Genomic DNA, 23,764 nt, shown 5'->3' with positions numbered 1-23,764 from the left:
CGGTTGTTTTAAACCTTCTCGAAACATCAATCTCTTTAAGCCCTCATATAAGAAGCACTTTCAAACAAAAACATCCGTCAAAATACATCAAGCTTGAAGAACATGCATGACCAATATTGCGTTCTGAGCATTCAATGAGCATTCATGAGCTCTTACACGAATCATAGCGCATGTATAATAATTCATACATTGACTATAAAGTCTTAGGACGTAGGACAGATTTTGTAATGCAATCAATTCGCGAATATCAATGAGATGAGCTGTCACATGGAATGGTTTAGACCTAGACTTCAAACTTCTGGCCGTTAATTCTAGCAATAATTGGTATAAATAACTAAAAAAATAGTGAAATAAGCTAATTCCAAACAGCAGCAACATCAAAACTAGTTAACTATCTCATGTTAATCAGAGTTTATTGTGAAAAGCGTTTATTAGCTGAATTTGAAAGTCGACAGAAAGTCGTGCCATAGCAAATGGGATAGTACTCAAACCTATACATACTCCTATATAATTGTTAATTTTGCATGTATATCTGTTAAATCTGAAATTTCACTAACAATCATCATAATATAAATCGACTGCGGACAATGACATTATTTAATTTATTTATTTTCACATACTGGTGGTTAAAAAGTTATATCGTGCACAAATAATGTTTATTGGCTTGGTCTCTCAACCCTAATATTCATAGGACGAGGTCCTATGAATATTAGGGGTCATCGGAAGGACCCCTGATGTTGTTATCAGCTGATGTGTGTGTAATTATCATTTTTGGCTTATTTTGCCATCCTGGTAGTGGCGACTAGGGAGGGGTGGTGATAGGTCAGTTTTTCCGGGCACTTGGTGCCACTGGTAGTTCCACGACCATCACTGGCTCGCTGACCCGCCAGAACCATTTTATTGCATTACACAATAAGAATCGGCGAGGGCACAACGAGGGAGGTGGTAATTTGCTTAGGTAATGAGGGGGACAGAGGCGGCTATTGAGGACCTGAATCTCTAAGCTGATGTGAGGAGGCCGGCCTGCCAATTAATACGGTGTACTGCTTCTAGGTGGTCGTAGCTAATTAATATAAATTAATAGCTAATTAATATAAAGAGTAGCTAATTAATATAAACTTATCTCACAGTATTACGATCCTGTTAATGACATAATTGAAGAAATGGTTACCCGATGTTAATTAATTTTCATATCAGATAGAAATGAATAATAAAATTATTAATTCATGCTTTTATTGGAATAGGAGTGTTAAAACTGCTCCCATAAATGTTGGGAGCCGTGTGAAAAAATTTAGAATGTAATTTACATCGATTTGTGACAATCATGGTCGAACTTTAAACTAGTGAATATTTTCGAACTATGAAATGCTTTCTTGTTATTCAGCCATGTAAAAAAGCAATAATGAGGTGCTACGTTGAACTCCATGCATTACCCATTTGCAGGAAAAATACTCATTCCATAATTCAGCATGAGAGTCCAATTTAAATTTCCATCACAGCATCCACGACTAACAAGTATAACAGATAGAGGTAAAACAGCTGGTCGTTACCAGATTTTCCAGCACGATGAATGACTGCACGATGATCACCGTGAGTCATTCATTTCGTTCATGATGAACTCCACCTGCTGCACTACGGCTGCCATTTGAAGCATAACTACCGGATGCAGTATTAATGGCAATAATTGGACCAGATCAAGCCACTGTCTGTGAACCATGCAACGAAACAGCCTTCGACGTGACGCTCGATCATAGTCTGCACTCAACCGCAATGCTTCCTGACAAATTTTGATATTTACGATGTATGTTTTTGTACGAAACCATTCAACTAGTTGCTTGAACTACAAAAGCTTGTATATATATTCACCAGATATCAGAAAACTTTGTAAACCAAGTGAAAAAATTGCCTATAATAATAACTTATAGTCGAGATGCATCAATAATATGAAAGCCATAACAACCATCAACACAAAAAACAATAAAACATCACACAATACAACAATAAAACAATAAAACAGCCATCAACACATAAAAACAATAAAAAATACGAAGACTTATTTAGTTAAACACTATAATATAGAGAACCTATAGTGTATGCATGGAAAACTCCGTAAATGATGAAAGAAGGAGAAATTTGGTATTAATAATCAAACATTTGGCCTATAAAAATTAATCTAATAACATAAACATTAACTAAGTTTTACGTCTGGAAGTTTGACGACAATGGCATTTATTTAAGGAGTGAATTTAACGCGCAACAAATACAGTCCGACGCTCGTATAACGAGAGCTGTTGTCAGAATAAAAAGCCCAATACTCAGTAGGTTGGCCTCTATGATGATAACAATTGTGTGGATCGTTGTAATTGTAGCCGCACTTGGCCCAGATCTGGACCAGTCCGCGGCCCGTGGTCAGAACGTGGCCTTTGAGGTTCAGGCCAAGCAATTTTGCTGTTAAGCAGCACCATCGTTCCCCGCAAACAACTGTTCGGGCCTCATTAGAAACAGCAATCTAATGTAAGTGTAACTGTTCACCACGTCTTCACTGTACAGGGTCAATACACCTGAAATTAGATCATAGACTATTAAATATGAGGCACCTGAGTCCATAAAAGAGCAATTAAGCCCTTAAAAAAGCTTCTCTCCGTGCCAACATCTGCTGGGACTACAATAGAGAGTATCCGAATGTAGCAGTTTACGCCATACAAAATCGCTAGTATTAACAATCCATAAGATGGAAACAAAGTATGATGGAAACCAATCAAACTAACAAGTCGTAAATATGAATTGAAACAGTATTAGTTTAATAAAACCTTTACTATCAATTGGAGATCAAAGCAAAGTTTTGGAAGAGTACGTTTTCGAATCTTTTCAGAAGGTTACGAACTAGAAAACATACACGAAAATTCATCTTTTCATAATGTAACTTGAAACTTACGAATTGTGAATACAACCAATAATAATTTCGAACGGATTTTAAAGGTACAAAAGACTTGGTCTATGTTCTTGCAAATTTTTCGAATGAGTACTGGAATGAATCTACGACAAAAAACTCCCACATGGTTAAAAAATCCCAGCTCGAGGCATTACGCAGGCAATGAAGAAACAACCGCAATAGATACGACTACGAAGTTAAAACAATAAATAAGGGGTCGTGAAAACAATGAATTATTTTCCATTCCACACCAAAGTGTATGCGAGTAGCGGATAGCCCTTAAATGCTTAGCAAATTGTTTCTTTTAATTAATATGTTGCTTTACTTGAAATAATTTACAAAATTGCGAGTCAAAAATAGGAATGGAAGACGTGTCAAGTCACCTGGACCGGTCAGTTACGTATGGCAGCACTAAGTGAACAATTTTATCAGCTTTCCTCCAGAAATATTCTACATACGATGTTGAAGCATTCTTTAACGACAGGTTAAAATGATGTGTGAAGTTGTATGGAGACGATCCGACAACGCTAATGCAGAGCGGATTACTTTATCATCTTTTCACTGATGCAAATCGATTATTTTAAACCTAATAGTGCAGTAAAGACAGGTAGGAATAACGAGTGTAGTCACTGAGCACATGTTGAACAATCATATCGTCTAGCTTTCACTGTTATTTTCTACCTATAACTTTTAATGTATCGGGGTAATAGAGAAAAATACGAATAACTAGTGGCGTTGCGGAGACCGGCCGGCGCGACACATCAATGTAAGCAGCCAGGGCTGCGCCGCTCGACTGGAGACGCTTTCGAGACGGTGGCCCGAAGATCGCTTCGAGTGAGCTTCAAGTGCCACTCTGCAGGTACGGTGGTGGCCAACAGTTGCTTTCCACCAGCCTGCCTTGACAAACCCGTCTCTCCAATAATTATGCAGAATATGCAGATCTGTGCGTGCGTCACACCACGTCGTAAGAAACTAAAGAGTATAGTTGTGTTCTGTATACGACTATGAAATAATGATTTACTGAATTTGTAATCACACCAGAAACGAACTATTAATAACACTAAAAAATAATAATGTTTAGTTTCTTGGAAGTAATTATGATTAAGTGCATATATTCACTCGGAAATTCTTATTTTGTGTACTCGGTAAGGACAAAACCATACAATAATTATCCTTGCAAGTTCTACCGATTTCTCTGAAAAGCATGTAGAAACTATTCCGTTAAAATCGGTTGGTAAACTCGGAGCCCTCATTAAATCCTGCTATAATTACAGCCATATCCTGCTAGGCGATTCAAGGCATTTAACTCTTAATAACTCGTTCGCTGAGATGCTGCTCTTCCGTTGTGATGCCGCTAAGAAGCTCCGGCGTTTATAGTAGCTGCAATCCATGGCTAGGAAATGAGGCGTTAACGAAGATGATATGCAATCGCGGATGCACCGTTCGGGTCGTTCACTCGATGCTTCATAAGTGATCGTTGCTAAACCGATACTTCTTATACAGATACGAAATTTTCGTTCCGAAGGCTGATGCATGGTATCTCATTAATTCGGGGCACATTCCATGCTAGCAGAAAGATAGCGGAATCCACGGCTACTATAGGAATGTGCACTACTTATTAGTATGTTGCACTTATTGATTTCGGTCGAATTGAGCCGTAATCTCATTTCAGTGCGCGTCACATTAGAGAATAAATTCAGAAAACAAAGAAGAATCTGAGTGTTCTCATTCTGCATGGTTAAAACTGTAAAACATATATTCCATGAGATAAACAATCGCTAGTGCCGCAGTAAAATTCGAACATCGTGTGCCCAATAAGCCTCGCTTAGCAGGTAGCAGAATAGATTCAATGTTGACAATCTACCCAAGCTTCTCAGACGCATAATCTACATTAACGCTCGATTATGAATACGGCCAAACATTATAATATGAAAAACTACATTACGTTCGATAACGAACACAGCCAAACCTTACATATGTTTTAATTTGTTTTATAACTTGGTTATTTATTTATAAGGATGGCTTTAACAACTAATAACAATCAATAGCATAATTATAATAGCGTAAACGCAAACAAAACGATTCGCTGCTCAATAAAAAAATATACCTGAAAATACGACACCTATTGTTGTTGAATTGGTATAACGAATTTCAAGCGTTGGTTTTGTAATCTTAGTAGGTAAAAAAAACTAGCATATAATATCTATTTCGTAATGCTAGCATTTACACACACGCCTCTACAAGGCGTCGCGCTCGTCAGGAGCAGATCAAGGAGAGTCTGTGGCGCATCCTGGGCACGCATCACCAGATGACGGTTAGAGCAACCTTGATACCAACGGCACCGCTCCGTTTGAACAGTTGCCTCCCTCAGTGGTTCATGACCGACACTTAACGGAGGGGGGGCATTGTAGAAAATGGGAAGTGCACTCTAGCAAGGCGACGAATGAATCATGATGATAGTTGGAAGAGAGAACAACGATCACAAAAGAGTGATCAAAAATTACTACTGCAACTGCTCCCGTTTCATCGTTCAGATTTGAAACTCGATGAGTATAAAACATAATTTGAAGAGGCAGTAGTACGAAAAAGCGTGCAAGATAGCAATTCATGGGCTGCGAGAGAATTTGAAGTAAATAAATATTGAAGTAAATAAATGAAAGCCTTTCAGATAGATTGTATTACTTGAATAATTTGTATTGCGTACTTGAAGTCGATCAGGAGTCATGTCTTGTGCAAAATTATGGACAGTCCCACTAAGAGACCATCAAGTGAAAGTAGATTTTTTTTGACGTTTCATAATTAGCTATAGCTGAACAAGTAAGGTTTGACCAAAAACTTATTGTAAGAAACAATATATTATTTTAACTTTATAAAATTTTGCTAAAACTTGAATAGAAATTTTTGTTCGTACTAAGCAATGATCTTCAGGATGTTATCTCAATTTATGCACTCGAGTTTAGCCGTTGACGCTTAAGTGCCACGATCTGCTGCTTGACGCGCCCGCAGTGCCGACCTGAAGGCCAATTTATATCACAATTGAAACCTTTATCGAGCACCATACGTAGAGCATCAGGCTATACCATAAATGCATACAATCATTTTAGCTAAAAAGTTTCGTTGATAAAAAACGGTCTGGGTGCATAGAAATTGTTCCCCCATGAGTGGATAAACTTCCATGATTGAATTTATTAAAAATTTTGAATTGTGAGAATTTTATTTTGGACTTGACCAACATTCATTTTGCACTGGTATTCATGATAATTTTTTTATATAAAGTGCAAGCCTCAACCATAATAGCCGGCGGCCACAACATAATTTTTTAAAATGGCTGCGACGAAAAACTCAAAATATTTGGGTACAGAGAGAAATAAAAAAAAAGTCACATATTAAAATGATTTCAAGAAGAGAGCTTTCCGGACACATTTAAATGCGATTCTTCCAATTTACAATACTTGTAAATTCATTCATCATTCATACGATAATGTTGAGGTCAATTTAAGAAATAAGAAAATAAGCATTTAATGAAACAATAGTCCATAAACGTAAATTAATTTCAATAAAAATTCGAATGCATCTCACAACTGATGAAAATATTTCGATCGCAAGAAGGCAATTAAGGAGCCTAGTGCAGCTAGACTATCGTACAGCTAATCACCGCAAGGAAGTAACAAATTACAAACCATCAAACGGTGCACATAGAGGTCGGGCATCTTTGAACACACAAAAATCCAAACGGAAGACAAACAAGAAAGATAATTTTCTCTGACGACGCTCGAGATGAGGACTGCATCGCAGCTGCCTAGGCACATGCTCTCGCGCCACCGTTACGACTTAACAAAAATGTGACCTAACCCGCCCTCTCTCCACACGGGGTGGTTGTGATGACTCTAACTAACCACGAGCACGCGCAAGCTCACAGTTATATTACATTTTAGTTTCGGGAACGGATTCCGATTACACGGTTTTCGATAGCATAGGTTTCAAATTCAAAAAAACAAATTATTAACTTTTTGCAGTAAATTGCTCAAGTTGCAGATAGCAACATTGATAAATCTTAACAGCACCAGGTTAGGACCAGTTTCAATGCATTATAATACATTTTCATTTTCAGAAAATAGATTTATAAATTGTTTCCATATAACTTTCAATGATATGACCGATTCAAGCGTCATCGGAGCGTGAAGCAGCGAACTCTCTTTCTCATCCACGTAAACTCTGAAAAAGAACAACAGATTTGGAAGATAAAGCCGCCGGATACCAAAAGCAATTCTGCGGCGCGTGTTGAGATAACTGCGATCTGGAAGTAGGTACGTTTGACGTCGTGGCGCGCGGTGTCATGCAAGACTTGCGCTCATGGGAAGAATTTCTATCCTTGTGGAGTAGGTGGTCACGAATGGGCGAGAGCCAATTACGGATGTTTCAGCTCCTAAACTTTTTGATCTTGCGGGAAATGCTAAAGTTATAATAAACTTAGCAATGAAATGCATGAAAAAAGTTATTTTTTTTTGCGAGAAAATAGGAATAATTTGATACTAACGGGGCATAACACAATAATTAACATTGACTCATTGATAGCTGCCGTTGAGGAGTTTAATTGTACAGCATGACTATGGTACGATCGCAGTGAAAGATATCGTCCGAGAGTCAAAAGGAAAACAAAGAATTAGAGTTAAATTCAAGTCGTTTAAATAAAAACATGCGATCGCTCAAAGACCAAAACTATCTTTCAATTGAACTTGAAAATTTAAGAATTTAAGGATTCCTACTTAAAATTACAAAATTAAATTACAACCAAGGTAGTATCGAGTATCTAATATTCGCAGTAAAAATACTGGTAATCTTTATCGATAACTAAACACTTCTCAGACAACCGCAAGGCTTCATGTCGCTTCTCGTACAGTCAACACGTTCTACCATGAAAATATTTTCTTCGCGTACTGAGTGAGTCGGAACGATATTTTCTTCGCGTACTGAGTGAGTCGGAACGATATTTTATTCACGTACTGAGTGAGTCGGAACGATATTTTCTTCGCGTACTGAGTGAGTCGGAACAATATTTTCTTCACGTACTGAGTGAGTCGGAACGGCAGATTCAAGCAATGAGTTAATGAGAAGAAAGTGGAGCTTTCACGAGCATAGAAGTAGAAATGGATCCCATGCTGACGAGCTTACAAAGATGTGGTGAAAAGATTTCCTTATTCATTCTACGGTTAAAATTCTAATTATTTCTTTGCATGGAGAGGATTGCAACAATTGAAACCAGTTATATAAAATTAAATCTCAGCTTGAGCTAATCCTAAGCAAAATATATTTCACTTAGGAAAATATTTAAATTTAATCTTTTGCAAAAATATCGTTTAAGTTACTGTTGGCCGCACTGAAAGGAACTGGAAGGATTGAGAGCATAAGTATTGTCAGAAATCCGCATTAAATTGTTCGATGATTGTGGTTTATTTTTTCTTTTAATACCACGTAAAAACGCGTAACTATACAAAGCCTCTTCAACCTAATATAATAAAACATTAAATGTATGTGATTATTTCTAATGCATTTCAATTATGATAAACAGCTAGGAGACCACTACAAAGCTCTGACTGGACTGTCAGCAGAACACTCATATCATGCCGCAAGTTGCTGAATCGACATATTGTAAGGCAATTGTTTGCTTTACGCGTAATTTTTCAATTTAAAAAAAATCACCACTATTTTATTTGCTTGGTTTGAATGGAGCAATTTTTTTTATTTTGGTAAGGTGTCTGCAAATATCATATATTATTGAGCTTCCTGAGTAATTAACGCTGACTAAAGCAGACTGAAGTGTTTTGCATTCTCTTATCGTTCCCTGATTCGTAGTTTAATGTGAGACGGTAAATAGGGAGTGAAGAACTCACATTTATACTCAGAGCGGTCAGTATTTAAAGTTTTCAATGCGTTTCATTGCTTCGATGTCATGCAGTTTACTCTTTTTAACAATAACGCTCTCTCGACCGCGCAAAATAAGGCACAAATGATTGTCAAAATAGATTCCTTCAAAATTACCTTAAAATTGATTGTTATAAGGAATAATTTAATGACGGAACCGTCACACCCTTTACGCTTGAGGATAGAAAAAGTTTTCGAGCTTTAAAGCACTCATCGTTTTCCACACTTCGCGCAGGCGCACGAACGCTACGGTCCAACAATTTCAGTCGTGCGTAAAACGAATTGTTGATGGGGTCATGTGAGGCTGACCGATCACAAAGTGAGTAGGACTAGCAACGCTATCAATTGGATCACTCCTGCACAGTTGCAGTCACACCTGCAATTGTGCACTGTGTAGATAAGAGCCAACCGCTGAAACATATTATACATTTCTCGCTGCGCCTAGTGGGGTCAAGCCCAAAAAATCTCGTGACACAGTCTAAAAAAATATGACAGAGAGCGCATTTTCTCGTCGACGAAAACTTGAGGTCACGGACGGACAGACGGACAGACAGACAGATAGACGGACATGGCGAGCACAATAGTGCATTTTTTCATAAATGAGAAAATGCGCTAAAAATATGCAGCAAAAAATTAAGAACTATGCCATCTATTTCGGCCTAAAGTTCTTCAATGCAATCGTGCGTGGCTGTGTCGGGATTAGTCTGCGTCACTGAGACCGCGTGAGGGTTAGCACGCAACAATGTAATTTGCATGGCGATTTTTACGAAGCCATTTCTTCCACATCAGACGATCGGTTCCAGGAACAAGCTTAGCGCCTAACGGTGGAGGCTGGAGCTACACAGCACTTCCATCAACTGTACTAGTTCCTCCTAAATTATGTTTTCCATTGAAATACCTGAATAAAAATGCTTTGTTTAGGAACGAATTGGATAAGCATGGCAAGTGTTCATTGAGACCATTAAAGCTTAATATTTTGAAATTCTAGTTTAGACCAGAACATTGGATTAAGAAGTAAGATGTTCTTTATACCTTTTTTTTCTAGCTGTAACATAAAGCCGATTTCTAGAACACCCAAACAAATTATCAAGCATCAAACAATCATTATCATAGGTATCACGTCCCACATCAGTCACGGCTACGAATAGCGGCAAACATAAAAAAATATAATTCAGTACTCACTGCAGTGAGTGACAGAGAGCGCATTTCCTCGTCGACGAAAACGTTAAGTCGCGGACGGACGGACGGACGGACATGATGAGCACAATAGGGCATTTTTTTCCTTAAATTAAAAAATGTGCTAGAAAGATGACACCGTCAGTCGCACGTCCTAAGCCAACCTCCTCCTGCACGTTTTAGCAATCATGTTTTTTGGACAAGAAAAACGAGTTTCAGATGGCGACCGTAACCAATACAAAATTATTCATCGACTTTTCCGACAGAAATAGTTTTACCTGCTGAAAAAATTCGATAAGACATTCCAGAGTCTCGTTTATTGTGGAAAACTATGTCGCCTGACTAATGAAAAGTGTTATCTTCATAGCAGACTTGCAATGAAGTTAATGCAGTTTCTCCTCATGTCTGGTCGGCCTGAAAACAAGATCAAAATTAGAAAGAAAAAAGTAAGTGATTAGGTACATATCTCTTTTGCCTGCTAAGCCGGATTAAATGCCTCAAGAACCTTATTTCCTCCAATAGATTAAAAGTTCGAAAGAGTTTGCACTCGAATAAGAATTTAACCAATTTCAATATAATTCAATATTAAAAAGAGCAACACGATCACAATATGGTGGCAAAATCTAATCTTAAGTCCCTGTAAAAACCTTCGAAAATTGTCTCTCTCAGACGACTTCGTATGGGTGTCGTGATAGGTGAGGCGTTTCCTCACTAGGGACAACCTTCTAACGACAAAATTTAACAAAATAGAGGCTAACAGTAATTGGTGGGTTGTTATTAAATAGTTCGTACTGAATAATATCTCAGAAATTCAACATAAAATCAACATTTGTATCCTCGTCTTCACTCGACTAAGATACGATCTTCGCAAACAGGGAGCCATATCCCTAAACTTCTTATATCCAAAGCAGCAGTTCCCATAAGAAATCCAAGGGCTTAGGTAAAGAAGATTCCTCTCATCATTATTGAATACAATTTATTATACTGCATTTATGCAATGCCAACTGAATGAAAGCAATGTTAATATATCAACGAGATTCATATACTATATCCAAAATGTGCAAGTATAAAATATTCGAAATAAAAGACGCCATTTATTACATACTGGAGCGATCAAAGACAACACTCACGATCGAGACAGCAAGCCTCTACACGCTGGACGTGGGCGAATCATTAAGGGCGAAGTTGAAGCAGTAAAAACTTCTAAGAGAAATTTCGGAATATGTAAACGGTAGAACTGGAAGCCATACGCTGAGGGAAAAATATGAAAATACTGCAGAGCATAAGTGCGTAAATAAGAAGCCGATGATCACATAAATGCGAATTTAAGTTCTAAAAAAGAGGAAATAATAACTTCTGGAGTTTAATTTTCACGCAGCCCATAAAAATATTTTATGCAATATAGAAGAACTGACAAAAGGAACTACAATAAATTGGTTAGTGGTTGCTTCTCGCTCGCATTAAAAATAGTAAAATGGTGCAGAGTCACACGTCTTCGATGGCTTAAAAATAACGATACCTCTCAAGGAGCGGCGACATCGCAAGATTAACGCACGTACGCTACGCAATTTTTCTGGACACGCAATAGCTGTTGATACATTGCTGCCATGTCCTCGAATTCAGCATGGATGCATGTCGATCAGTAGCATAGAAACCATCATAAATTAAATAAAATAATCGACTTTTGCTAGTGATTTGTCAAGTAATAATTTTAACATTCTTATCTAAATGGAAATTGATAGCAAAAAAATACTATGAACGCTTCTAGCATTAGGCTTGCCACCAAATAACGTAGCTAGTTTTTGCGTAATTCAAGTTCATGTCAATTTGTATGCTGACACTAACTGCTCACTCAATTTCGTACTTGAAGAGTTTAGCTTTGATTCAGTGAAGTGATTGGCTAATGCCACGATTGGCTAATGCCATATGATTGGCCTATGACGTTTATGATTGGCGAGCATCTCTGCTACGGTAAAATCCGCCCTCAAGCTCGTATTTTAGTTGTAAGTTACCTGGTGATGATCGTAACCTTACCGTAAACATTTCGATCGGGATTATTTAATTTAAAACTTATTATTATGACAGGATTCAGGTTATCTTCTGCACTTATCAGTATTCAACTCTTGTTTTTTAAGTGTACAGGAGAATACTGCGCACATCTCTAAACAGGAACAAACTGAGCCCCTAAGTAAACAGTCCTTGAAAGCAGCTCATATCGAAGAAGTGCTTTTTTCCTGTTTGAAAACATAGCAACAATTCCTCGGGCACTTCAAGAACTCATCGGGTACCACATTACGCTGTTTGTTTCAAGTTTATTCCAATCATTTTACACATTCCCTTGAATATCCTTGACGACAAATTTTTTAAAGTTGGTTTGTATTCCTAAATCCGATCAAGTTTGAAACTGATAGATTTAAAGATTGAAATTGATAATCAAGCAAAAAAATTGAAAATACATATTCCGTGCTCACAATTTACATCGTGGAACAGCCAAAACCTTATGTTAATAATCTCGGAATAAGTTCAATCAACTGATTCAAGATGACCAAGCTCCAAATGTAGAGTGTACCAGATAATGAATGCGTATAAATGAATTGATTACGAACGATCATCTGCAAAATAAGAATGATCGAAAGTAAGTTAACATGAGTCAAGGGTTCGATTAAGTTTTCATAATTGCGTGGCTCAAGGAGTGTCAAGTAGCTCAATTCAAGTGATCAGTCCCGCGCATGGGAGCTGTACGGTCGACCGTCGATCGCTCGTCATGACAAAGATGCGATGACGAAGAGACGAATGATGGAGTCAAGGTCATCGGGAGGTTGATGCTAATTACAACAATTGCATGTCTTAATTATAAGCGAATAGGAACAGTCATACAGGGATTAGAGGCTGCATGGATTCTAAACACCATACACGAAGTTTTAATTTCATTATGAAGCTATCGCTATTAACCCCAGATGCAAAACAAGCTAAACGGAACTCATTTAGTCGCTACGTATTAACATCGCAATAGTGATAAAAATTCATGGTATAATACAGTCGGGAAAATGACTTCCATTACTACTACATATGAAAATAAATCAATCGTTTCTCTGAACAATCAATTTACACACAATTATTTCATATGCATCACGGGAGCGGTAGCACACAAAAACAAAACCTAGGCGCTCATGACCAGAGTTCCACAGCCGGAATAGATCGTGACAAGAGCGACCTCAATTTTTCTGGAGAAGAATTTGGGAGAAAGTCTCTAGCTTTATTCAATTCTTTCTCTATGTATGCATGAAACTTCTTCAGATGCTATTCGTATCTCAGTGCCTGTTTGTTACAGGTAGCGTTAGGAGACATAACGGTCGAGGGGAGAAACTGCAGCAAAACCCCGTATAAAAGAAATTAGAACAAGAGTTCTTGCGTCAGTAACACTTATGATACAGGAACCACAATTTCTATAAGGTAATTTCCAAACTGTGAATCGTACTGTGAATACTTGTTCGGTTTTTATACAACTCCGGCAAATGCAATCATGAGACTCGATTTTTCACCACCGAATTTCGATCGTCGAAGGAATTAGTAACACTTCCTTTTTAAAGAGCGATATACGAGGCAAAAAATATAATGAGTTGAGAAGGACAAAAATAAGGCTTGACTCGGCTTTTGATAGACGACGGGATCAAGTCGATGGCTTGCAAGCATTTGAGATTGAGAAATAGAGATAGAACGTGAATTTGTGTAACTTCCAATCGTGATATAATGCTAATCTTAATTCATTGTCTGCATGTGGCTAATGTTTCAATGTTTACTATAAGGTCAACAGAAGTGAAATTGACGAGATGTAGGATGAACAGTTCATGCTGATGAACGAAAATGTTTCCAACAGCCCAGATTCATCTGAGACTAAATTACATTTCTAACCTGAACTAATAATATGAAAATCTGAAATCTCATAATTTTACTATTCTTTTGAATATTAAAATTAATTAATTAATTAATTAATTACTCTTCGCGTATCTTTCTCGTAAACAATCAACTAGAGTTCTTCCACATGGGCAAAACGCGATTATGTATTCCAATTTTCAATTGTAGAAAATTGAATGGATAACACTCGTAATTATATTTTAAGAAAATGTTATTTGTTTAAGAAGCGAAGTCAAAAGTAAAACCAACATGGTGTTGTTATAATAATTCATCCTATTATAGTCTCTGATACTAATAAGCAAATATCTGAAGGCCAAGCGCTGCCCGAATCTGGGCGACGATGTGGGCGTATCAACGGCGATGACGCCTGCCAGCCTCAATGAAGCGTATATAGTATACATGTATAGGTATACTATACATGTATAGGTATACTATACATGTATACTATACCTATATTAGATCGATACCGTGCGACGCGCATGCATACACGGCGCAAGGTGTCTCGGTGCCGCACGCAGCCCAACTAACGACCCTTAATTATTTATATTCATAGACAGTGCAATAATTTATAAGACCGATTAGAAAATATCGGAAAGTAACGCACTCAAAAATCTTTTATCAACAATATTCGCTGGGCGTAAAAAATCCTTGCAAGAATTTGTGTAAACTACTTTATAATTTAAAGACAAGCTATCAACCACTATTTTTCAAGAAATATGTTTCAAAAAATCCTTTCCTGTGGCTTTCTCGAGATCACGTATCTTCGCCTTAACAACCGCAACCGCTAAGGTAAAATGCTCTCCGAATGGGAAACTCGGGAATGCAATCTCATGCTCAGGGTCGACAATCTCGAAAACTCTTTCTGACATCATACATTTTTTACAATGAAGGAAATTACAAGATCAACAATGATGTCTGTCCGGCTTGTATTGAAATTTAGATTGTAGGCATTGACATATGGAATAGAGATGCGTACATAATTTCGAGTCCGTGCATGACAAGAGCCAACTGAACTCCGCGATAACTTCTGCTGTTGCAATCAATGAAGGACATTGAAATATCCAAGTTTATTAACAAAAAATAAAAAATATCTTAATTCAATAAACTTGATTTTTTGAACATTTTGTGAAACAATGTTGGCTTGAATACATCTCGGGAAAATGTACAATGCAATCACTGACTTCTTTTAAGCGAAAAGTTAACTTCACCGACTTATAGCGGAGTAAAATATCAATCATATGATTAGAAATGAGTCTGGTCAGAGACAGGAACACATAAGAAGTCACAATTTGAGACTTTACATGAATAGGCTACAGCTTGGTTTCGGAAGTAGCATCAGTAAACGGCAAGTGCCACACGAAAAAGAAAGCAAGTGCAACAACAGCTCTAAATACGCAGTCAAAACAGTGGCTACACAACTCTCTCATTGAACAGTGATTGTTAGAGCAAGATACTCTCTCACTTCACAGTTAATGTACTTGAAAGAAACTCTCATTGCACAGTTACTGCACTTGAAAGAAACTCTTTCATTGCAAAGTTATCGCTCGTGCAATTTACTCATTTATTGCACAGTTATCGCTAGTGCAAGGTACTCTCTCATTGCTCAGTTATCGGTCGTGCAAGATACTCTCTCATTGCACAGTTATCGCTCGTGCAAGATCCCACAGAGGCTCAGGTAACTCCAATAACGGAACTAGATTGTTCGTTATTATATCACACTCGGTATAAAGCCTTGACGGGATATAAGCTGTATCAGATACCGCAATCATAATTTCCACATATAAAATTCCGACGAGAGGTCTACTGATGTTCACAGCTTATAACAGGCATGCTCTCTCCCAATAATATTCTCAACAGCAGCTTATACTGTACAATAAACAATCACAATAAATATTCTTCTGGTTAGGATAATTTTTAACCTATGACTAATAACATGCAAGAGGTTGATGCATGTTATTAGATTATAATTTAGATTATAAAGCTGATTTTTAGATTATGTTTTAGGTATTTCGAGCAACTTATTACCTGAAGTCAGCAGCTAGGAAATAGTTACGTATCTTTACGTGGAAGATGATCACAATTGAGCGAATAAAACGCGTGTGTGAACGTTCACGTCATATGAGAAGTCTATCATTAGAAAAGTCCCCATCATGACGTTGTTAAAAAGGCTTAAAAGATTCATTATGAGTAGGATAAAATCATAGATTAAATAGATCTAGTGTTTAACCAATGAATGTTAAAAATGTTTCGAAAATGATGTTTTCACTAAAACAAACATTTAATAATCTACTTAAATGAGCTCTGATTTACAAACAGAAGCACGCAACGCGGTTCTGGAATTCGACATTCAAAGTTCACACAAAACTTTCTGCAAGAAGACTTTATTTTGCAAGGGCTCTTACGAGGATCGCTTTCTGCGCAATCGCGCCATGTCGCTGCCATTTCACTCGGTGCGTTTACGTCCATTTTTGCTCCCTATACAGCGGCCAGTCGCTAGACGATCGCTGCTCGCGTCTATCGAAAGAACAAGAAAAGAAACCAATTTCTTCTACACATTTAGCCTGCGTGTATCTTTTTCGCTCATCTTCCACGTTTTTCTACGCATGCTTGATGTGTTCATTTCAGTCTCATTGGAAAACATGGGATGGGTTTTTGCGTTTAAATAACGAATCCGACTAGAGGTGAATGTGAAGACGCTTCAAGAAGACGCTGGCCAATAAAAACATTACGAAGGGTCACCTATGTTCTCTCTAAAGCTTATTTCAATAAAAAAGGTAAGGATTTCTAAATTATCTTCCTTAGTTACCGAGGATATGCGAAGGAAATAGAAAAAGTGCATACTATGTGGTAAGAATTTAATTGTTTATTAGTGTAAGGCTGTAAGCTAATAGGGGAAACAGGCAATGAAAAAATAATTCGTGGCAAATTGCCGAAAATTTTAAACGATAATTATTTACCATCAATCCAACAAAGATGAGTGGTTAATTATGTATCAAACAATTTATAAGCGGGGCACATGAAAAATCTGAAATCTATCGAGAAAATCAGCACAATAGTTGAGGCTGAGGCAACACGTACATGGCTCTAATGTAACGTAGTGAAGAGGAAAGCCCGGACGCCAAAAAAAGTGAATTCGATTGCGAATTTCATCAGAGAAAAAAGTTGTAAGACGGCAGGGTTAGTTAACACAGAAAATATAAAAATGAGACACGGGCATCAAATAAATCGCTAAAAGAAATGGAGGGACTATAATTACGAAACGCCATCGTTTGACCGAGTCTAGAAACTTGGAAAGTTTGCCTGAGCGGGTCAAAGTTGAAGGTCCAGTATAGAAGTCAAAAACTGGTTCTTCCAACTGGGTATGCTTGGTGAGACCGACCAGACGTCATAATATTCTTACGATAATCATTTGGATAAAAATGAGCAAATATTCAACATATGTAATGGTAAGCATTTTGTATAAGAACTTGTCTTTGATGTGCCTCACAAGGTTTTGTCAGAGCTATGAGAATCCATGCGGACAGTTGGACAAGTTCAAACACACTTGAAATTAAGAGGTCAGGCGATAAAGATTGAGAATCATGAGGCCAGCAGTTAGCTGTTTCGTTACGTTTTCTTCGGGGAAGGTCAGATCAATAACAACGGAATTCCAAAAAATTACCAGTCACCAAAAACTTATTACCAAGTCATTCATTTACTGATTATTCTTGAATAGAACCGCCACATGTGCAATATGCTATTAAAATTTGAAATTCCCTGGCCGACAAATGAATTTCTGCAAGGTGAAAAGATCTAGACGAATGCCGTCATGCTCGCAAATTAAATTATTTTCAATGTTTCAAAAGAGCTTGTTTTCTGCTCGAAACCTATGCTACTCGTTGGACTGGCTTCACATATCAGCTGCTCCGCTCTAGCCAAATATCGAGGCGTTTAAATTAGATAGGGCGACCCACGCGTAGAACTTGGGCGACCCTCCGACGTCTCCTTGAGGGCCGCTTTGGGAGACGACGACGAGCAGTTCAAGTTTTTTTTCGGAAAAATATAATAACGCGGACTGCAACCTATGAATAATTTGCTCCAGAAATGTAAGCCCTATTCACTGCACTGTTGATTATTGGATAACATCAACATGAGGTTCGTAAAAACTGCAACATAAGTGGGCCTTTTTCATGGTCTGTTAAGAGGATCTCTTAAATTAACGCGCGGACTGCGTCAACTCTGCTTGGTTATCAACAAAGCTACCTAGGAATGCGACCACGCCGTCTATCATTCAATTGATTCAGAAATTATTCATTTACTGAACAAGTGTATTGAACACATTAAACATACTCGCCTGTGTACGAGAAATTTTCCATGATCCTGGAGAAATCTCACGCGTTTGAGTATTGACGATATGATGCAATATTTTTTCGTTATCAAGGTATGAATTAGAAGGACAAATTAATTACACGTGAAAAAATGTATCACTGATTACATTTAAGCATTTAATTGTCTATTTAAAAGTATTGTAATGTGAAAATAATATTATTTCATTATTATTTTTTAGGAATTTGTCTTCTGTAAAATTTGTTTATAAGCTAAACATTTATATTTATTACAAATTCCAATAACTGACAGATGCATGAAACACTTAATCAATAGTATATCAATCAGAGCCAAAACCTATTTCCCTACGAGTTAATTCATTCAGCATCAACAAACTATTGCGCAAAGACTGATTGACTCGCCCACGTTGCAATGGATTTCTCCTTCATCCGAGCGAATTCAGCAGAAACAAACTAATTACCACCAGAATAAATCGCCCACAACGTCATTTTGCAAGTAATAATTTTCACAATTTATAGTGTGAAATTTGTTTTGTTCTAACATTCGTACCTAAAGAATTTGAAATGAGGAATTTTATGTAACTTTGCATTTAAATTTTAGTGAATTAACTCTGATAATAAAATATTTTTGTATATTAATGCCCGAAAGTGAAAAGGCGCTTTAGCAAAACATCGACGAGGTCAACTAAATTCATCTCCCCTAAACGGATAACTATGTTGCAGGATCGTGCAGCGTTCAAATTAAGAGACCAGCAAAAACGAGTCCTGCGGAGACATGATGAAGTCGACCTCAGCTCCAGCAGCCCACGCCATAACATTGACTGCGCCTTAACCCAGTGAGGACAACTTTACGAATTGGATCTCAATGGAAAAATCGGGCTTAATTGGGGAAAGATTAAAATTGTTTTTATTTACATATACCAAATATATGAGTAAAAATAAATGTAAGTAAATGGATCAAACTGAACGGAAAATTTCCATGGATGGTAATTTCAACCTGACTAAATGTAAATTGAATAGTAGCATCACAATCCTTTACTACTTTTTGAAGCACACATAAATCATTTCTTTTTAACTGGTTTGCCTCATTAGCTAACCCATCGAAATGCCAGCTGCAGGGTTGGGAACCGATTTTGTGTTCGTGTATGTTATGTGTGAGTGTGTTAATATATTTGTGAGCGTGAGTGTGTTAATGCTATAAATTGTTGCGTGTGTGCATGTGAATGCTATTGTTGTGTGTGTGAATGCTGTTGTTGTGGGTGGGTGAGAGACTGAGAGTATTTGTTTGAAACCTGGTATTATGAATACCATCATATATTATCTACTCCTATGATGAACAGATTTCAATTTTAAATTTTCTGCAATGATTCTATGCTTTCACCTCTAACTTCAAAGACTTTTTCTCAGAAAAAGACTATTTAACCTTTACTACCGGACTAATCAGTCAGCTATCACTGTAAAACCCCAACGACGATCGAGCGGTTAACCTGTCTGTGTCGAATCCACCAGGTTAACCTGCTGCTTAACACGCTCAACATTCTGAGCATCGCTTGTTTTTCCTGCATGCTTGTCTTAAAAAATATAAAATACTATTCGTGAAGTAAATTCTGCCGTGGTAATTGGAAACCTGAGAGAAAATAGAATTTTCTACGAAAAATTAATTTTTCTTCGTTAATTTCAAGTACGAGAGGCTGACACAGTCGTTTAGATCGTTAGTGAAGTATCGTAAGCGATGACCCAGTTCACTCTAATTGAAGCAGTTTTATACAAGTATTATTAGGGGAGTTTATGAACGTACGCGGCAGCTCGAGAGCGGAGAGCATAACGGCAAACTGCGCCAGATTGAAGAGGATTCTCACGCCTCATAGCTCGCCTGTACACGAGACATGCTCGCCTGTACACGAGACATGCTCGCCTGTACACGAGATTTGCTCGCCTATACACGAGACATGCTCGCCGGTACACGAGACATGCTCGCCTGTACACGAGATTTGCTCGCCTGTACACGAGACATGCTCGCCTGTACACGAGACATGCTCGCCTGTACACGAGACATGCTCGCTTGTACACGAGACATGCTCGCCTGTAGACGAGATTTGCTCGCCTGTACACCGTCTGACCGGTGTTCTGGTGGCCGGTCGCTCGGTGCAAATAATCCATTTTTTTAATGTTTCAAGTTTTTTGTGTTAAATTGGAAAACATTTTCACGTGCTGGCCGGGCACTGAAATGCCGGAAAGACCATTTTACGGCGGTAAAACAAGCAACTTAGCAACGAGAATATTTGAATTTTATCTTATTTATACAATAACACGTTGAAACGGTAATTTACCGGTAAGCTTCACTGACAACAAAAGCTCGATTACAAAACATACTTCACATCATATAGGCTGAAACATTTTTTACAAAATTCTAGCAAGACAAGGCTAGTTTATGACGTTTAATTAATGTAGCTTGTCTCTTATTTACTGCTGCTGCCATACAAATCTGTAAACCATTGTCAGAAATCTAAATTATCAAAGCAAAAATGTAAAATTATCAATAATTTTTCAACATTATTATCGTACAGAGTGCAAGTACAATTGTACCTATCCAGACCGGCAAGGGTTAATGCACGATTTAATTTAAGATTTAGTACATAGCGTTATTATCGAAGATAAGAACCTGCGAGTGATCCAAAAGAAAATTATACACAACAGGATATTTAGCTGACAGATCGCGCAAAATAAATAATTATTTTGATCATGTCGAAGAAATTACGGGCACATAATTTTTCGTGATCACTTATCTATCGAACGTTCCTGTTACACATTAGATTTGCACCAGAGAAATGGGTGTTTAACAGGAACACAGTAGAACAGAATTGCGCAGGAGAAATGGGTGTGTATATAGTGGTATAGGTTATCAATACAGACTGCCGAAATTGCGATCAGTCGTTCTCTTATGGAGGATTATGAAAAATTATGGAGTGAAGAGGATTTATGATACGTTCAACCTTCAGATAAAATATTCAATTAAAATCCAAAATTTTTCTGTTGGCTATTATACATATTTTACACTTGACGCACGTCAGTTAATTTCTTCATAATCTTCTCGCGTTTAATCAAATGCAAACAATAAAATATTACCAGTTTAAAACCTTATTAATCTTACAGCAAAGACAGTCACTCACCCTTTGCTTGCGGATGGATTTGTAGTTTTGGCGCACCTGCAACTGCTTCATGCTGGATGAAACTGCCAAGGCTTTTAGCATACAAACATTGAGTGAGTAATTCTAAGTACTTATAACACTGCTTAAACCAAGTAATTAATTTGTGGCACTCCCTCGTTAAGCGGGATATGCCCTCGTTCCTTACATTAATTCCTGTTTTGTAACTCGTAATATATGAGCTTGAGCACCCAGCATACAAACGTCGAGAAAGTCTCTGCCCACGCTTCAATAGGTTAGGTACGCTTCAATAGCTTAGGTAGGATGCAGCGTCTCGGTCCCCACACTGCCTTGCTACTGAACACTGGACGTATGCAGTCGATCAAGATCTCGGTGCCGTGTTCGACGAGTGGAAGATCAACGCAACAATGGGACAATCAGCTTCAGAGTTAATTCAATAATTATAATTAATTATGTTGGCGTTTCATGTTCTCATAACAAACAAATACACTTGGTTTCGTTTTTTTTATTGCTATGGACTTCTAGTTTCTACAGTACATCCATTTAATTTATTCGAATTCGGAGAGTTTTTGATACAACACTCATTTCAATGGGCATCACTCTAAATGTCATTTTATGCACACACGCGCAGACGGGCTGCTAAGCCTATATCATGTATGGAAATTGATTGGCATGGGTAGGGATTGTTTTCTAAACTACGTTATGTCAATACAACCTCGTTTACTACCACAGTTTCATTATAGTGACTGATCTACACTGTGTAAATGATATAAGGCCTGCAACAATAAGAGTAAAATTACTTTGGTCGCTGAATCAAATGATGCTTCATTTAGGTAATAGCAGGTCACTGCCCGTACTTACTAGGAATTTTCGTCACTGCTACGTGCAGTGACTAAAATATTAACTAGCAGCTTTAATAAAGCATCAAGTACCTCTTTGTACATCACAATGGAGGGTATGTTATGTTAATGGATAACGCTTTCTGCCTAAATGACGATTTAAATCATTCAGCTGCGTTAGGCGTAAAACTACAATTGTTACGGGCTAATTAACACAAACTTAAACAAAGAACTTAGACTATTTAGAGAGCGAGAATTACATTTGTTAACACGAATAGGTTTTTAATTTTTTAGATTTTGATAGATTTTGCAAGCATTCAATTCAGTGATCAAGAAGCTGGAAAATATTCGACCACAGTTCGCTGAAATGTCGACAACAAATATCGATAGCGAGGAAAATTTAATTATAACTATAAGAAACTTGGCAAAAAACTTTAAAAGAACGTGGAAAAGGTACAATGATATCAACAGCACTAGATGGGGAAGGCAAAATGGATTTTAGAAACTCCATATACATCACAGTCTACAAACTCTCACTTTTCAAATCATTTCGATAGCATCTAGAATTAAATACCACAATGAATATTTCATTCCTATAAATAGATTTAGAAAGACTTTGCATTACAACAAACAGACTTTCACTGCACAAATTTCACAGTAACAATGCCACTTCAATACAGGTCCGGAATGAAAACAATGCAATGAGGAGAGCACCACACCCCCACTCGATATAGCAGCTGGCACGCCACTGAGAGGTGAATCAGAGCTTCACCTAAAGTCTGCTTCTCCAGAATCAGAGTCCGTCAGACTAAACACTAAAGCGATTTATCAGCTTCCGCTGCAAGTAATAATGAGTGATCGCACCCAGCAATCCGTTAAAGTTTAAACTAATAGTGGAGCTAAAAAAATCTTATACTGTTTTAGTGAGATTGGTTGACTCCACAGAGGTGAGGTCGATTAACCACAGCGATTGCAGCCAACGATTGTTATCTCCATTTTTCATTGGTTGTTTATGGAAAATCCATGTGGAATCTTGATTGTAAGGCATCATGATGATATCGAGAGAGGGTTATGTTATTTGCGATAATTTAATCAAAATCTATTCTGCCCTGAAGCTAGAGGTAAAATTATAGCGGAATTGTGTATTTTTTTTTTTTTATTTGGGTAATTAGCTGAAAACGCTTTTGCAGTGTACTTGTCATAGATAATGCAAAGACAATTTCAAAAATATTTTTCAAACAAAAAAAAACACTCAACAAAGCGTTCATATTATTATGACAAAATGCTGACCAGCCTAGTAATAAATCTAGACTCCATGAAAAATACAATCGATGAATAAATCAAGTGACCGCAACGGAAGACAAGAGACCAAACTAGTGAAGTTTGCTGCAGAAAACTTGCCCAGTCAGCGAGTACGGCTACCGACAAGGGAACACAATATCTTCTATATTTTCTTTACAAATAATGAAGGAATGGTGGTTGACGTTC

At 37.5% G+C, this 23,764-nt stretch overlaps 1 protein-coding gene across 1 annotated transcript in view; it reads right to left on the bottom strand.

Annotated features, from left to right (window-relative positions):
• LOC108675031 (nostrin) overlaps positions 1-21,656 on the bottom strand; it is a 44,969-nt gene extending 23,313 nt beyond the window's left edge. The window contains exon 1 of the mRNA XM_047883377.1: positions 21,441-21,656. Coding sequence (XP_047739333.1) covers positions 21,441-21,521 — 81 coding nt within the window. The 5' untranslated portion in view covers positions 21,522-21,656. The remainder of the gene's footprint in view (positions 1-21,440) is intronic.
• Between the last annotated feature and the right edge of the window lie 2,108 nt (positions 21,657-23,764).

This window comes from Hyalella azteca, unplaced genomic scaffold (genome assembly GCF_000764305.2).
Source record: "Hyalella azteca isolate HAZT.00-mixed unplaced genomic scaffold, Hazt_2.0.2 contig12774, whole genome shotgun sequence".
Lineage (NCBI taxonomy): Eukaryota > Metazoa > Arthropoda > Malacostraca > Amphipoda > Hyalellidae > Hyalella > Hyalella azteca.
This window is presented reverse-complemented; position numbering and strand designations above follow the sequence as displayed.